The 18,006-nt window shown below is 38.7% G+C and overlaps 1 protein-coding gene across 3 annotated transcripts in view; it reads left to right on the top strand.

The window, feature by feature from the left end:
- Window positions 1–15,667, top strand: part of LOC150090315 (immunomodulatory peroxidase-like) — a 196,393-nt gene extending 180,726 nt beyond the window's left edge. For 2 of the 3 annotated variants that reach the window (XM_090389798.1, XM_090389797.1), the window contains exons 13-15: window positions 219–324; window positions 7,665–7,738; window positions 15,308–15,666. In XM_090389798.1, the coding sequence (XP_090245924.1) occupies window positions 219–324; window positions 7,665–7,719 (161 nt within the window). In that variant the 3' untranslated portion in view covers window positions 7,720–7,738; window positions 15,308–15,666. Of the gene's footprint in view, window positions 1–218; window positions 325–7,664; window positions 7,739–15,307 lie in introns of all 3 variants that reach the window. The other variant, XM_090389799.1, reaches the window with a different exon arrangement.
- The last annotated feature ends 2,339 nt before the right edge of the window (window positions 15,668–18,006 follow it).

Raw genomic sequence — 18,006 nt, 5'->3', positions numbered from 1 at the left:
ACTAATCGGCCAAACTGTCAGTTTGTGTGCAGTTAATAGCAATAATCACCATATGAATGAATGCTAACACTATGTTTAAATCCCCCTTAAACTGACAACCTGTTTGCTATTTTTGAGGGGTAAAATAGCAAGTGATTTGTTACGTTTTTATGATTAGGTGACAAAAATTGTTACATTATATTCAATTCAATTCCATTACATTTTTTTCTCTTTTGTAGATCAGCTAAGACAAATCCGAAGACAACGCTTTTCACATATAATATGTAGAACTACAAATATTACGCAGATACAGAGGAATGCATTTAGGCCATATAATGTAGATAGGTAAGATATTTTTATTAAATACCTGCAAATTAAATATATATATTATGTGTTCAAGGCTGTACAATAATGAACATGGCGTGAAATAGAAAGTAAGTTAAAATTAGGTTAACGTTAATTTAAGAATGAACACAATATACATTACATTGGACAAATAAAAATGCATTAAAGTTTGTTTACAAACTTTAATGCATTTGCGTAGTTTACATTATGTTAAGCCATAAAAAAACTTATTATTATATTGGAGTTACCCGTAATTAATTACATAAACTCGTATTTGTGTCTGTTAATTGCGTGTGTTCTCTGGTCGATTTGCCTGTTTTATTGGACGAAAAAAACCCAGTTTCTGGGAGTGGGAAGCCTTGCTATCTACGCCTGAGACCCACGAACTCAGCCACGGAGTGAAAAAAGCCCATTCAAGTTTCTCGCGTCATCGACGGGATTCGAACCCGTCGTTAATGAATTAACACGCCAGAATGTTAATTCATAAGTTAGTTAAATTGTCATTAATTAATAGTTAGAACAATTATTAATCAACGAATGGGTTATTTATTAATACAGTAATTTGCTAATCGCCAATTAATATATTTGTTCTGCACTGAGTTTTGGGATCTGGGTTTGGATTTTCAGTTTTGGGATTTGGTATATGTTCCCTTTACTAAATCGCGTACGCTGAGTTCAAAAATGGCATTCACTTTAGCAAGGAGAAAGCCATCTTACGTTGTCTATCAAATTATAAATGGGTAGCTGATTGCTAGGAAGCAGTGTTGCTCACTCTTCACTATTTTTGTTCGTACACAATAGCTCAAATAAAACCGTAATTATTTCTGTTTGTAAGTTTTGTAGAGCAACATGGCAGCAAGAGACTGCCTAAATAAACTGTGACATTTTTATACATTTTTTGCAGCTTTATTTTAAAAAAATTATTACATATTTTGCTGGAAAAAATATGCATTGTGCATATTTTGGAATGAAATTTGCGACCACCGAGATAATCCACAAGTTCCAGAGAAAGTTTTCTGCAGGAGTTGAACAGTTGAGAAAATGGAGTCAAGGCAAGAAAAAGAGTCTTTGCCTTCTGTTATTCCCATGGTTTGGAATGAACCAACAAGCCACCGAGATGACTGCCATTTTTGCTAAAGTAACTGCAACATTATAATGTTAAAAATAAAGCGGCGCTTCTTATCCTAATCTATTATCTGCTGCATAAGCCTCTGTGTACACAGAACACAGTCCTAATCCGACTATACTTTCTCCACCAGAAACTTTCAGTACAATTTCATCTTCAGCTTCTAAATGTAATGTATATGGCGACAGTGACACTTGCGAAAGTGTATGTGAACTGAAACACAAAACGAGCTTAATAATTTAATGCAAAATTTGGATCTTTCAAAATCTTCTCCTTGGGATCAAGACCTTCAAGCTAAAAACCTGCTCTTCATTAAGATCTTTTTCTTGGTATAGGCATCATAAAAAGGAATTCATTCTTTACTTTTCTCAGGAAGATTCACTTGTCTATTGCATCAATATTTCCAGCTTATTGTCATATTTAGGAGCTCCAGTCTAAGAACCAAATAGGTAGAGACTGTTCATCGATTCCTTCAAAACTAGCCTGAATTGCGTTCTCCTTTATAAGGGGAAAATTGATGCTTCTGTTCGAAACGCACATTCGGTTCACTTAATGGAGATGAATGAAAAACTACTTAACGCGGGACATTAAGGTTGAATTTATGGAATCTTTTGTCTATGAAAATTTCTATTCTTGTCGTTCTCAGCTTCCCCCACCGCCTTTCTCTTCGCATTAATCTCATAATAACTTATTAGTGACTTACTTATCTTTCTTTTTAGAGAGTTTTCTTCGCATGTTCAGTTCTGGGGTGGAAACTCTCCCACGCCACAATCGAAGTTGATGAAAAATTTATTCGCGTATTTTCGAGTTTGTTGTAATTTTGGAGCCTAACTAGAAATTGCAAAGAAGGAATAGTAAAACTGAAGTTTCTGGGATTGGTTTTGGACTGATGAATTTGCCTAAAACGCTTTCCATTAAAAACAAATTCATAATAGTTCAGAGTGAAAGAAAACTTGAAACCTCTCATGGAGATATAAATCAAGATCCACATTTCTGAGGAGTAAGGATCCGAAAGTAACAAATTTGTTTTCTCTTTCAATCCTAGAAAACACAGGCATAAAAGAACTTCATCTTAAGCAGAATCTGAAGCAATAAGAGGTTTTTCCTCGTCAAGAGAGCTACGATCCTCTTAAAATGCAGTAACTAAATGGACTTCTTAAAATATCTTCACAGTTCTAACTGCTACATCTCAGAAAGAAAGATCTATTCAAAAACTATCAAAAAACACTACAACTAACAAAAAATAAATAGATAAACTCCTTGCACCACGATATGAGGCAAGGATGGCATGCCAACCTCCACTAAGGCTGGCAGTGCTTATATTACCATTCCAATGGTGCAGATTATCAAGAGGCGCATCAGTCAACATCACAATCTGGAATTTGAAGAAACAATAAAATCAATCTTATTCCCAAGACTGAACGGTCACAAGGAAACATCAGCTACATAGCATTGCAATAGCCTCGACAGTCCCAAAAAATAACCGAAAAGACTAATTTCTAATTCCATATACAGATGCAATTCCACCAATATCACCTAATAAGTACATCCACCATTGGATACGATCAGCATACAAAAAACTTTGGTATGATATTTCCTAATTACATGTTAAATCAGCTTTAGATAATCTCAATACGAAAGCTGTGAAAATTCTTAAATCCATTTCAGATAAACACAATTGCTTCCTGTCTCTTGTATAGCGTAAACTAGAGATTCCTCATGTTCACATCAACTTCCAACGAAATAGTTACTTCGCCCTCAGGTATACCTTATGGAAGAGTAGTTTCAATAATAATTTTTACAGCTTCACTACATCCACTATTTCAAGCCGCTACCAATGTTATCTCATATGCAGATGATTTAAAAATCTTTATCACTTCCAAACCCAGTGATGATGTACAAAAATTAATCGCCACGCCAGTGAATAAGTAATTAGTTTCAAATGTTGTCCAGCACCTCCAAACTATCAACCTCACAGTCAGCATGAAGAAAGCTGCTCATATTGCCTATGCTTTCCAGAACAACTATAAACTTCGTACGCCTTCGCGTATTGCACAGTTGGTAGAATCTTCGTCCTCTCCACACCACGGAGAAAGGACTTAAGTTCGAATCCCCTCGATGATGTGAGGAATTTTTAATGGGCCTTTTTCACAAAGTTCTTGAGTTCGTCGGTCTCAGACGAAGATAGCATGGTTTTTCTCCAGTAAACTCGGGTTTTCCCTCCAGAAAACAGCAAATCTACCACAGAACACACGCAATTTACAGACATATATACGGCACAATATGGTCTACATTTCTTGGATAGTGTTGCTTCCCTATATGAATCTTATATGAGTCTTAAATGTTCTTTTAGCGGCATTCTTAATATACATGCACACCATGCGGCTAAAACAATATTTAAGATCAATATGGTCTAAGTTGCTGATGCGCCTAAGAAACCTTACAGCAACAAACGAACCAAACCTAGTACCAAAAGAAGACTCTGACATAGATCAGTGCATTAACTTTGACAAAGATTGATTGTTTTCTTTCAACTACGTTAATATAGCATGCAAAATTCAAAAAAGCGAAGTAGAAATAAACTCCACGGAACAATTTCAATACACAACACAACAGTCGTCACAAAACACGTACAGAGATTATTCTACCTACCCCTTAGTTATAAAGAGGAAATATGGGTATATCCGCTATGGGTCAAGTCACAAAGGAAAAATTCCTCTCTCGAATACGAGGTTCTCCGATACCAAACTGTAAATTCCGCTTTTCATTCACAATATCCAAAGATCAAAACTTACGAGCCACAAGGCCAATTGACTGTACCTACTGACAGAAAAAGGCACAGATGTTCGCAATAACTCCAATCAAAACTATCCTCTGAAGCGGCTGATCCTCCAACATCAATGGTGTAAGGAGTTGAGGTGATTACAATAATCATTGCAACTTCTTCCTCATATAACACAAGATCTAGGCAACTTTACATCGATAAACAGAACAGAGTAAACAAATGGATAGGCTATATCCAAACTCAAACTCGAATTAAGCTAATCAACAAATACAGCATCGAGTGTCAAAAATTCGTCACCAGCAAAGCTACAAATGAAGTTGGATCCATCATCCGGATCCAAATAAAGTTATGACCTCACCTCATCATTCTAAGCCTTTCAGGAAAAAAAAAACATCCAACTTCACCGGTATTTACAGGTCAGCCACACTACAACAGACTACCCCTCTGCCTAGAGGTTCAGAATCTCATGCCAACCAAAGATGAATGCAATGAGAATGACAATGCTATTGAACTGTAGAAAATATGATACCAATATGAAACTAAATTATATATATAAGTATTCCTTTCAGTGGTTGTTACTATCTAAAGGGGGTAGATAAAATAGAGGAAACACTTGATATGAAAGTAGTAGTTTTTGTAGTGGCTGTAAGACGCATTTATAAAGATGAAGTGACATATACACTGAGTGATCACTGAATTACGACCACCAACGTAATACTTCATAGGTTCTCATTTTTCCCTCAGTACAGCAGCTATCCGACGTGGCATTGATTCAACAAGATGTCGAAAGCGTTCGGGAGATATGGCCAACCTTCATGTGTGTAATGCGGCTAGCAATGCAGGTGTGGAGGTGATTGGGGTATCCAGACGCCTGATATTCCTTTCCATTGTGTCCCACAAGTGCTCTATGGGATTGATATCGGTGAAGTTCGGAGGCCAATCGATATGCTGGAAGTCATAACTGTGTTCCTCAAACTATTCCTGCACGACACGTGTCCGATGGTTCGGCGCATTGTCATGTTGGAAGACACCATCGCCATTCGGGAAAAAGTGTAACATAGCGGGGTGTACAGAGTCAGCAAACAGTTGACGATAGTGGAGACCCCTGATACGTTGTTCCACATGCACCAGGGGTTCAGGTTCCTGCCAGTGAAACATGCCCCACACCATACAACCGCCTCCACCGGCCTGCACTTTTGATGCAATGCATGATGCATCAAGAGCCTCATGTTGTTGTCGCCAAATCCGTACAAGACCAATCACAATGTGGAGTAAATAACGTGACTTATCCGACTAGCGCACTTTCTTCCAGTCTTCTAACGTCCAACTTGCATGCTCTTTGCACCAGGCGAGTCTTTTACGCCGATGAATCTTGGTTAGGAGAGGATGCCGTAGGGGTCGTCTGCTGGTATAGCCCATACGTGCGACGCATGGTCATGACATATATTGTTCCGGGTTGGCCCGTGTTGCATTGGGTAGTCAACTCTTCAACAGTGCTGCGCCTGTTCGCCTGTACGTATCGTCGGACCCGGCGCGTACCTCTAACATCAACCTTTCGCTGACCTTTGCAATTTTGCCGTCGTATCGTTGTTTGACCATTTTGACGCCAGTCCTGGTTCACTTTAACTATGGCGGCTCTCGAACACCCCACCAATTCAGCTGTTTTGGAAATCGAGGCACCAGCTCGTCGAGCACCCACAACCTGTCCTTTATCAAAGTCCCACAAATCCTTCCTTTTACCCATCCCGCTCGGAAGTTTACTACCTACTGAACCACTGACACCTTATCTATGCTACGTAGGTCGGCTAACTCCGCACTCTCGTACTTCACGTGGTCAACGGGTCACATTCAGTTTTCATAGCAGTGGTCATATTTCAGTGATCACTCAGTGTGTATATATATATATATATATATATATATATATATATATATATATATTATTTTTTTTTTTGTTCCTTGCAAGTGTTACTGTGAAGGAAAGACGATAAAAGCTAATGTTTATTTAGAGGTGGTATAAAAAGGTAAATGAAAGAAATAATCGCTCTTTCTGAATTACAAAGAGGTCAAAATGTTAGTGCACATTTAGTAGGGGCATCGGTGACTAAAACTGTTCATTTTTTAATGCATCCAGAGAAAATACATCGAAAGTGATGCTCACATTCATCAACTATGGAAAAACAAAATCCGAGAGGACGAATCGAAGCTCACTGAAAGAGACCGCCTGACACTGAAACTGACTGTAGCTCGAAAACACTACTACTTCAAAAATGACTGCAGAACTTAATATGCGTCTCAGCAGTACAGTTTTTAGCAAAACAGTTTGTCGAGAACTTCATACGCTGAAATTTATTGCCAGAGCCGGCCAACTCACTCGTTATTGATGGTAATGCCGGTAAGAGGATGCAATGATATAAGGAGCACAAAAAGTGGATATGATTGGAAACATGTCATATTGTCAGACGAATCATTATTCACACTTTTCCCAAAATCAGGGAGAGTTTATGCTATGCGTGCCAAAAGAACACATCATCCTGACTGTCATGGCCTACCTTCAAACACAGGAGAATCAACAGTAGTTTGGACAGCGATATCTTTATATTGTTTAGGTCCTATCATCACTCTGAACAGGACAATTACTACTACTGATTACCTTGATATTAAGGGTGACCAGATGCATCCCATAGTGTGAAATATTGTTTCCTACAAACAGCCAGATGTGTACAATCTTGGTTTGATGAGCATGAAACTGAGCTTAAGCATCTCCGATGGCTCTCAAAAATCACCAGACTTAAACGTCATTGAGCTACTGTAGGCATATTTGGAGAGGAGACGAGAAGCAGATTTTCTCCATCTTCACCACTCAAGGAACTGGAAACGCTCCTCAATTAAGAGCGGGCAATTTTACTCTTAAGACAATTCAAGAATCGTTCGAATCTATTCCACATAGAATCCACGCTGTCTTAAAAGCAAAGGATAGCCCGAGATCATATTGGTGCATACCTGTAACTCTTATCATAGGTGTTTCCGTTTTTTGTCCACCCCTGCATGTATTCAAATTTTATTTCAATTTTTATTAATTATATTTTGTCTAAGTTTGTTTTATTATTTATTTATTTATTCTATTTTAAGAATACAACTTAACCCCAGTATATGCTATTGGGGTAGATAAAAACAAGTATTAACATATGAATAAAAGTGCATAGAGTGGAATATATACAATAAATTGAGTACAATACAATATTTTTTTTTCCTTATAACTGTGTGAAAAATTGTTTTCGTCTACTAGACATATGGCCATGATGGGCTTCCTTGTATGTATTTTTTTTAATTATCTTTATTTGTGAATATTATTATTATATGTATTTTTGTTTAGTGCATGAAAGTATATACAATGTCGATATATTCGTTATATTTTTATCGTTTCCACAGCAATCCCTATATAAATTGCAGCGATGTCCGCCATATCAATCTACGTTTCTGGTAGAAGGGAAATAAATTATCAGGTAAGGTATTTGCATTTTCTTATATCTCATTATGTCCAAGGGTATTAAGAACACTTCTGATTTGAATTATGACCCACACAGCTGGAGTAAAGAGATATCTTGAAGTTACTAGATTAGGCTCAGCCACCCCCTAGCTCGCAGAAACATGCCGCAAGATACTTAAATACTCTCCTCTGAACACTTTCCAAAACTTCCAATACAAACCATTCATATACATTAAATGTATATGAGTAAGTTGCTTCAAATGTAAATCAAAGAAAATGAAATATGAATAGTTCTCCAAACATTTTGCACATTTTTCGAAATGTTCAATTGATTTAACAATTCAGTACTTTGGTATCATACGGAACCTAGGTTAAACCACTCTTTCCTTTCCTATAAGTATAGTAATCTTTTAATACAATTCGCATTCAATACTCTTACCACGTAATATAAATTTGAACAAGGTCCACAATATAAATTAGAGTATTTGAAAAATTGAGGATGGGAAAAATTACTAGGATTTTCGTCGAATAAAACGTTTAGCATCACTCATTTGAATTCCTTTTCAAGTTTATGACCCTAGCGATACTTCCCAAAAAAAATGTTCTGTATTCAAGTATAGACTTCATCTGAAAAGACATTGAGCTTTTCTTCTTGAAAGCATACAAAGATAGGCAGCTCGAATGGTGAGATCAGCAGAAGGACGAATCCATGAGGTAAAACCTTGCTTATGTGGGCTACAGAGCTTGGCAACCAGGCACATCAGAGATGACCTGATTGAGGTTTATAAGGCTCTGAGAAGGATTAGTAAAATGAATAAAGATGGAATTCTCACTGTAATAAAGAATTCCAGAACTAGGGCCATATATTCAAATTACAGGGATTGAGGTTTAGATTATATTGTACGAAGTATTCTTTTAGCCACAGTCGTTGATTGTTGGAACAAGTGGATCACGCATGTAGTTCAGGCTGACAGTTTGAATAACTAGATAGTTGCCTATGTGAGGAGGAAGCATATAATTTATTTGTATATTCTTATCTACTTGTTTTTTTTTTTTTTTTTTTTTTGGTTTTTTTTGCCAGTGCAGCAAAAGCCTGTGGCTTCCTTACACTATATGGCGAATACTATTACTCCGAGTTCTGTGACTGTCTTGTAATTCTATTTCTAACAAAACAGTATCTTGTTTCAAAACATCTGAAATCGTGGAGATATCACTTGTGCCAGGCTACTAAACATTTTATTTGACAGAAATCGTGAAATAATATTTTTACAATAAAGTCCTTAAATAATTTATCAAGCCATTCAACATACAAAGTTAGTTCAAATAATGGATTATCCACAATATTCTGAAAAATATACTCCTGCAGACTGACTCATCTAATGATTACGCTTCATGGATGAGTCGGTCTGTAGAGGTATATTATTTTGGCTTCTCTTCTTTGTAAATAGGGGGAATGATAGATTAAGGCCTTTATAAATTGGGGAGGGACTAAAACATTTTAAACGACTTTCGTGGAATCAAATGTTTGACACCACTCATTTTAATTCAGTATCAAATTCGTTCATGACACTAGCGATACCTTTGGCAAATCATGCTTTCAAACACGACACTACCCACTTAAAAATTACAAGCCGATCACACAACCCGGCATACATATGTAATACTGTATTAAAATAATACTAAACTAACAAACACAGCAGCCTTCGTGGTTAAGATCGTAGATTTTCCACATCATGTTCAAATCCTAAATGCGATGAGGAATTTTTAGCTGCTTGTTTGACGCGTTAGTCGAGGTTAGTTTATATCCAGCGAGAGTTGCATTGTTTATCTCTGCACTTCGTGTATTTGGTCCTGCAAAGATGGCATCCCGAAGAACAATAACACGCGAAAATAATGACACAGTATATACTTGCTTCGTGGCCTTAGTTGCTTTGCCACCTGTGCCGTTGTGGTCGCACAGTTGGTATAATCACCGTCTTCCCCATACCGGGTGGAAAAGAACTCAGTTCAAATCCCATCAATGACGCGAGGAAGTTTTATGGGCCAATTTTTCACAAAAATGAAATCTAATCAAAAATTAAATGAAAGTTATTCGGTCTCAGGCAAGGGTGGCATGGTTACTCACAGAAACTCGGGTTTTACGTCCAGCAAACAACAAATCAATCACAGAAGACATCCAATTTATACATATAATGTATACTGTGCAATATGGCCTAAGTTGCCGATGCGTCTAAAACCCAACCAACAACCAACCAAGCCTTGATATCTAAAATACACTAGATAATCATGGTACTAAATTTCACTCTGGTGGGGCATGGGCCTGCTCCACTGACTTGGGGTAATCTTCACTATGGGCCACGTATCTTTATCTTTTCCCCCAGTCTTCAGCCTCCCTCTCCTTCTCTAACTTACAACTAGCGTCCGAATCAACTCCAAATTTGTTGAGCCCTACACCAAAAAACTTAACATTAAATCGGCCAACTAGTACTCCTTTTGTTTTGACTGACCCCTATCTATAGCTGGTTTTGTTTTTTTTGGTCCTTGCCACTGGAACCTCAAGAAATTAGGTGGCAGGACCTGCCAGAGTATATAACTATGATACTGGTGTAACTCGTCTGCCTCCACGGGGCGGAGTGAGGCAATGTTGAGTCCCATTAGGGGCCCAGCGGCTAAATGACCAGATGAACAACGGTACACGACACTAAAAACCCCTGGCTTTTAGCCGTGAAGGATATTGTGTGCGGCATGTGCGTTTTGTATGCAATAAAGAGTTCTTCTTCTTCTACATATACAAAATCCATACACTTTTAAACCTCTGGCATTGACAGTGTTCTGTTTCACACTCACAATGTATAGTACGCGGAGATGGGGGAAACCCCTGGAAATAATTTTTACTAATACTCAATCTACAATATAAACATCTCAAAAATATTTTATTAAAAATTGCAAGCATGGGTATTTACAGGGCAATAAGAAATCACAGAATTTTCTGAATTCCCACTGCAAGCACCAGATTGGTTATTAGATTGCAACCAACATAACGTTCAGTCGTTGATTTACTTAATCTGGAAATGCTATTTCTAGCCTATGGTGTCTAATTTTTTGTCAAAAATCTGAGATGGAATTAATTATGTGCACCAAGAAACGACCGCAGCACACAAAAGCAATTTAATTACCAGATGGTGCATATCCTCCGTGATAGTATAATAGCCACGTCCCCTGTCGCTCGTTTCAAGAAGTCAGTTGAGTTCGAATCTCTACGGGAACTGGAGGAATTGTTCAAAACCTCTTCAATCGGGGCTGTAGTAAACTAGTGTCAGGTGAATGGAGTATGGTGGTTCCTCAAGAGCTAATCCGGATTTTTCAGGACACACAACATGCAAATCGTCCCGTAAACACACATATCTGTAAATATAATGCACACAGCGCAATATAGCCTCAGATGTTAGGGTAATGGTGAAGGTAAACTGCAGTCATTATCAATTCGCTGCAGGATGGAAGCCTCCTCAACGATTCATGTTGAGGGAAATGGACCATAATCTGCCACGCTGGTCCTTTTCGGGTTGGCAGATCGATCGTAATTAGTAATCAGGGGCTTGAACCCCGGTCTACTCAAAGAGCATGTGCTACTGCACTCTCGCTCCTGACCACCTGGCTACGGAGGCTGCCAGATGTCCATATGGTGTAGAAATAACTACATCACGCGTGCTGAGTTTTTATAATACCCTTGTTTATTATTAGTCATCACACTACAACTTGGTGACAAAAGCGATTATTCAATTACGTAATTTCATAATTTAAATTTATCTCTCCTGGTTGGAATCATAAACACCTTTTGAATGATATGTATTTTGATACTAGAAATTCATGGGCAAACAGGTACTAAAGGAAGGCTATGATCATGTATAATAGGCCTTTCTCACGTCAGATTTTCCATTGAAATCACAATTATATCAGCCGCTCTCTGGCCTTCCTGACTGTTAATACTACGTTCTAAAAGATCGATCTCTCGTGTATTGACAGTGGTTACAATCACCACCCTCCCGCACCGCGTGGAAAAAGGTCCGAGTTTAAATGCTGTCAATGACGCGAGGAATCTATGTGTTTTTTTTTTTTTTCCACAACATGGCTCAGTTCTTCGGTCTCAGCCTAGAATTGTACGGGTTTTTCGTTAAGCAAATGGCAAACCGAACGAAAAATATGCGCAATTACAGTCACAATATGTCGACGCCTCACAGCCTGGGTTGCTTTGGCACTTATCACACACATAATCTAACCTGATCTAAAAGATACCTCTCTTAAACAGAATTTGTGTTTGGTAGTCCATTTTATTTAAGAGACACTAGCTCCATTCGTATGAAAATGATTTAAATCCAAAGACAAGGTCCTCGTGGATAGCACAGTTGGTAGGATCGCCATCTTCCTCACACGGGGTGGAAGAGACCTGAGTTCGGCTTCTGTCGATAACGGGAGGAATTTTTATGGGTATTTTTTGACAACGTGACTGAGTTAGTCTGTATTGGGCGAGGTAGCATGGTTTTTTCTCCGAGAAACTCGAGTTTTTCGTCCAGCAGACAGAAAATCGACCACAGAACACAATTTACAGAAAATATATACACAGAGCAATTGGCCTTAGTCGCTGGTGCTCCTAAAACCCTATACATCAACACTACAACATCTTCCGTAAACTCGCGGTTTTCGAATAGTAAACAGTAAATTCACCACAATACATGCAAAAATTGATTGACCACAGATACATTATATACGGAGCAATATGGCCTAAGTTGCTGATGCTCCTAAAACTTCACAACAACAACAACCCACGAGGGCCGGTTTTCTGGCGTATTGAAATCTTAGGCTATATTGCATTAATATTTGATACGTCTGATATCGGCTAACTCAATTTAAGAGGCCATTAAGACTTCTCCCAGCTTCTGAAAGGAATCGAAAACTGACCTCGTTAAAATGAGTGAGAAGCGACGAAATCTGTAATCTGACAATTAAGTACCCGGGCTGGACGAATTTCAATATGGTCTCCAGACCTGAACACTGTATTCTAAATGAGGTCTCAGCATCGTCCTATGCAACGTCATTGTACATACATCGTCTTATATTATATTTGCAGATCAACAAAGAGATAGAGGGATAGTTTCGTGGTAGTTGTGAGTATATGCCTTTGTTATACCTCAAAACAAGGAGAGCCACAAACCACCCAATCCTGGAGTTTTCCCATGCTACACCGATTCATCAGCTCTTGCCACTTTCATTGGAGAAATTCGAATTCAGACACTATTTATGTAAAAGCATTATCATTCTTTATTTTCTACCAAAACTCAAATTCATTATCTTTATCATTCTCTACTAATATTTCATATAGAACTCCTTTTATTATATTTAGGACCTTCGATTGTACAGAACATCTAATTAAACTCTAACTGATCAAGATTATAAGACAATGAACATTTTCACGTTACGGATTCTCCGTGCCAAAGCTGATTCACCCGCAGTGTATTGAGTCCATGAATTGGCCTTTAGAACACAACCAGTTTGTCATTTAGGTACGTCTTCTTTTCGAAGGGGGCAGCAGGAATAGCCATATAGTTGGCGACAATATTTTCCGCATGCAGCTGTATACTGGAGGGATACACAGATAATAGGAAATTCTATTTCCTACGAAGCCATTATGTCAAAACTGTAGCTTTATCGCTATTTTGGCACACATTTAAAACCCTCGTGGGTAGAACAGTTGGTAGGATCGCAGTCCTCCACACACCGGGTGGAAGAGACTGGAGTTCGAGTCCCGTCGATGACAGGAGGAATTTTCATGGGCCGTTTTCACAAAGCGGTCGAGTTAGTCGGTCTCAGGCGAGGGTAGCATGATTTTTTCTACCATAAACTAGGGTTTTTGGTCCAGCAAGCAGAAAATCGACCTCAGAACACACGCAGTTTACAGACAATATAAAAGGAGCAATGTGGCATTAGTTGCTGATGCTCTTAAAACCCTGCTACAACAAACAAACAACACACATTTAAAACCATCACTGCTATCAACTCCTGATAACACTGTTTTTACCTCATGATGTGTTTTTGTTATTATTTTTTTTCCAGGTCAATTAATATACTGGGTACTGGTTCACTAACATAATGGAACACTTGTGTCCATAACTAACAACCTTTCTATTTTCCACTTAAATATAGGAACAACCTGTATAAAGGCAAATCGAAAATTAAGGCTCCGATGTTCTTTTTTTATGTTAGTGACACAGGGCAAAAATAAAGTATGTGTAATTACAATTAAACAAGTCTATTTCTCCACAAATATTCACGAAAATTCAAGTATTTATGTACAGATTTCGTGAAATTTTGGAAACCCTGCTTCAGAAATATATCAAGACACTGATAACACCACGTCCTACTTTCGATGTAATCGCATTATTATTAAGAATATTGAGATTTTCTTCTGTTTCCCCCGTAGCCTAGTGGTCAGGCGCGCGGGTACACAAGTACACGTGTCTTGAGTGACCGGGGTTCAAGCCCGTGACTACTGAATACGGTGCTGTTTCTTGTATTCTATCTATCTTGTGAACTCCTCTGACCGTTTGGTCGTCCTGGAGTATAAACAGAAAATTTATTTATTTATCTTGTTGGAAATTTTTTCCGGCACAATCTCGTTTAAGATTTGGAAAGAGAAGAAAATGCGAAGATTCTAAATTAGGAATATGTAGGGATCCTGTAAAGTGATCCAATCTACAATAAACAGTGCAGTGTGTGTGAACGTGCATTGTAATGCAAGATGAAGATTCTGTTATCAAGAAGCCAAGAGACTGTTTCGTTCTAATAGCATGATGCATTTAGCAATATTAGCAGTAGTGACTAACGTTTATGGACAACCAGGGCGTTCTTTATCCTGGCAGTTGCTTCTTCCCTCATTAATCAATAGACACCAATTATTTTTGCAAACATTGCTGCCTCACCCAACAGCGACATGATTTCTTTATCGATTTGTATTGGTTTCTTAGCCAATAGCATGACTCCTCACATATCTTATTCGGTGCATGTGTTTATACGTGTGGGCGTCTGCGCGGTGGCACAGTGTTAGCGTCACTGTCCTCCCCACACCGGGTGGAAAAGGCCCGGGTTCAATCCTGTCGATGACGCGAGGAACTTTAGTGGGCTTTTTTCACTACGTGGCTGAGTTAGTCAGTTTCAGGCGTAGATAGCAAGGTTCCCCCCCCCTGGGGTTTTTTCGTTCAGCAAACAGGCAAATCGACCAGAGAACACACGCAATTTACAGACAAAATAAATATGGTTAATCATTTACAGGGGACCCTAATATCATAATTAATTTAATTAAATTATACGTTTGGACATTTAAAATACAGCACCTGCACAGTCACATCTGAAAGCAAGTCGATCAGATCAGTGTCATTTAAATTTAATCATAGTACAAATGTTTTAAGTTATATTTCCATAACAAACCCAGTTTATTTTTAAATTTCAATGTTGGAGCCCTTACTTACCAACACTGCTTCGTATCTAATGAACAAGTTGTATTGTACTGATTAAAGAATTTTCTCTTTTACAGTTCACATTTGACCATGCGTATGTAAAGGACCCTCACTTTTCCCAAATGAGATGGATATTGAAAGGCGAAATTTGAAACAATACTGTCAATTGTCTGCAAGTGGATAAAAGCAATCAATGGACATTTGCAGAACATCCAAAGGGGCAATTTAGAGTTTAAAGAATACAAAACTTGAAGGAAACATTGGCATACAATTTTGGTTTATAGCTAAGCGAATTGAATCAAAACTCTATTTTGCAGGGGGAATATCACGACTTAAGTAACACCCAACCTGAAGGTAGAGTGTTACTTAAGTCGAATTACCTAACCACTTTCTTTTCAATTAGATTTTGGAATTTCGAAACTTTTGTTCAATATTTCAGCACCAGATGGTACTAATTATCCTGGTTGTACTTCTCATAAAAATAATAAAATAAAAGAATAAATAAAGATAAAATATTTTGAGGTGTTTTATGAATTACTTTGCACTTAATATAAACTAGGCAGAAATTTCTTTATAGGAAAATGAGCAGTTAATTTTTAAATGAAAACACACATACAAATAAAATTTTATTTTACAACTAACCCACGCGCTTGTACCTAGCATACCCAAGGAACAAAACTGGAACTGAAAATGAAGAGCCACTTCCCAATATTTCGGGATGTGGCGCCATCTATGGATTAAAATGTGAACCACATGTTTATCAGAATACTTTTTGAGGATTAACATGGCACGTTTCTACTCAAATTATTACATAATTCCATCGCTTCGTGGCTTAACTCCACCTTTTCAATGAGTTCCCTCGCAGCACTAAGTCTCTTTACAAGTCAAGTGTTCCGCAAACAGTATTGACTGCAATAAGTGTAATTCTCAAAGAAGTAGCAATTAGTTCCTAGTAGTCCATCAATACGTATTTCCCTTCAAAACAACCATCTTTCCAGAGTTATTTAGAAGACAAACTTATTAATACAGCGTTTTGTTTTGTTTTCATTTTAACAAGTCAATGTCTCGTAATATTTCGAAATCACCTTTCGAATTTGCTTTTTTTCTTCGACACTGCAGATACATGAAAAACAAATATAAAAACATGCAGAAGGAATTCAAGTACACTGAAAGAACAGAATTCATGGGATACCTGGTTCCTGGGCAACGAGCCCCTGTCAACCCTCTCATTAGTGGTCGAACCACTGCTTACCAGGTATACACGTACACTGCATTCATGTAGGCGGTAATTCGATGTCAGTATGGATAAACGTCGTAAGTTAACTGACTTTGAAAGAGGGATGCTGGTGCCCGTCGCATGGGTCACTCTATCGCGGAGATGGTATAGAAATTGCGTTTTCCGTTCGAGAGTATCAAAATTTTATCGGAATACACCATTTCCAGAATAAGATCTCGTCGTGGACAGCTCTGTGGGCAGAGAAAGGTGGTGAATGAGCGTGGGCCGTCGACGTATGTCTCGCATTGTTTCAGCCAACCGGAGAGCAACAGTAGCACAAATCACCGCCACTTCAACGAGGGAGGAGCCAGAAACGTCTCCACCAAGACCATCAGCCAATCAATTAGCCTCAATAAGTTATGGGAGCCGCCGACCCACCAGAGTCCTATTGCTAACACCACGACACAGGAATCTATGCCTCAATTGGACGAAAGAACATCGGCACTGGACCTTGGATGATTGGAGACGGGTCTCTTGGTCTGACGAGTCCCGTTTGAAATTATTTCCAGCGGACGGGAGGGTACGTACCTGTCGGAAACCGCAAGAAGCTATGCACCACCGCCATGTCAACAAGGAACTATTCAGGCAGGTGGATGGTCGGCAATGGTCTGGTGCGTGTTCAACTAGCACACGTTGGGACTTCTGGTACGTCCAGACGCATCTCTGAACGGTCCAGGTTACGTGTCCATCCTTGCAGAACATCTGCATCTCTTTATGGTCATCGTACACCCACAGTGCAATAGACTCTTCCAGCAGCACAATGCGCCTCCCCACAGAGCTGTGGTGACTAGAACATGGTTCGAAGAGCATTCCACAGATTTTACCACCATTGAATGGACTCCCCGATCACCTGACAAAAATCCTGTGGAGCATCTTCGGAATGCTGTGGAAAGGTCCGTTTGAGCATTAGATCCTCCACCCAGGAATGCGACGGAATTATGAACAGCATGCATGCATGGAAATACCTATGGAACGCTTTCGTGAACTACTGGACTCAATGCCTCGAAAGACTGGCCTACCCGTTGCTAGGTAGGTATCCCATGATTTCAGTCCACTCAGTGTAGAGCTAAATATAAGAAAAAGTCCTTATGAACACATGTATCAAAAGTATTCTGTTCCGAGATATTACATTAGTCTCAATTTTTGGGACCATATACCAACAAATTCAAGCCTTTCTTTCACCATGGCTGGGTTCGAATTGTCAACCACCCTTTTCACCTTCATATTATCGCAAACTGACAGTTTCCCTCAGATACTCCTCATCGATATCATCTATGAAATTTATAAATAAAAGGGGACCCACAACCGAACCCCGAGGGGCTCGATTTGTTACTCTGGCTCACCGTGAAGGCTGACCACTTTTGAGAACCCTCTGTTTCCTATATTTTGGCTGGCTTGAGATCCAGCGTAGGATCTTGGCAGTAACTCCAGCTTCTTCCAGATTATATAGCAACGTTCCATGAGAAATGGAATCAAAAGATTTATTAAAATATTGATATG

This window comes from Mastigoproctus giganteus, chromosome 2, assembly GCF_048544385.1.
Source record: "Mastigoproctus giganteus isolate SK-2022 chromosome 2, ASM4854438v1, whole genome shotgun sequence".
Classification (NCBI taxonomy): Eukaryota; Metazoa; Arthropoda; class Arachnida; order Uropygi; family Thelyphonidae; genus Mastigoproctus; species Mastigoproctus giganteus.
This window is presented reverse-complemented; position numbering and strand designations above follow the sequence as displayed.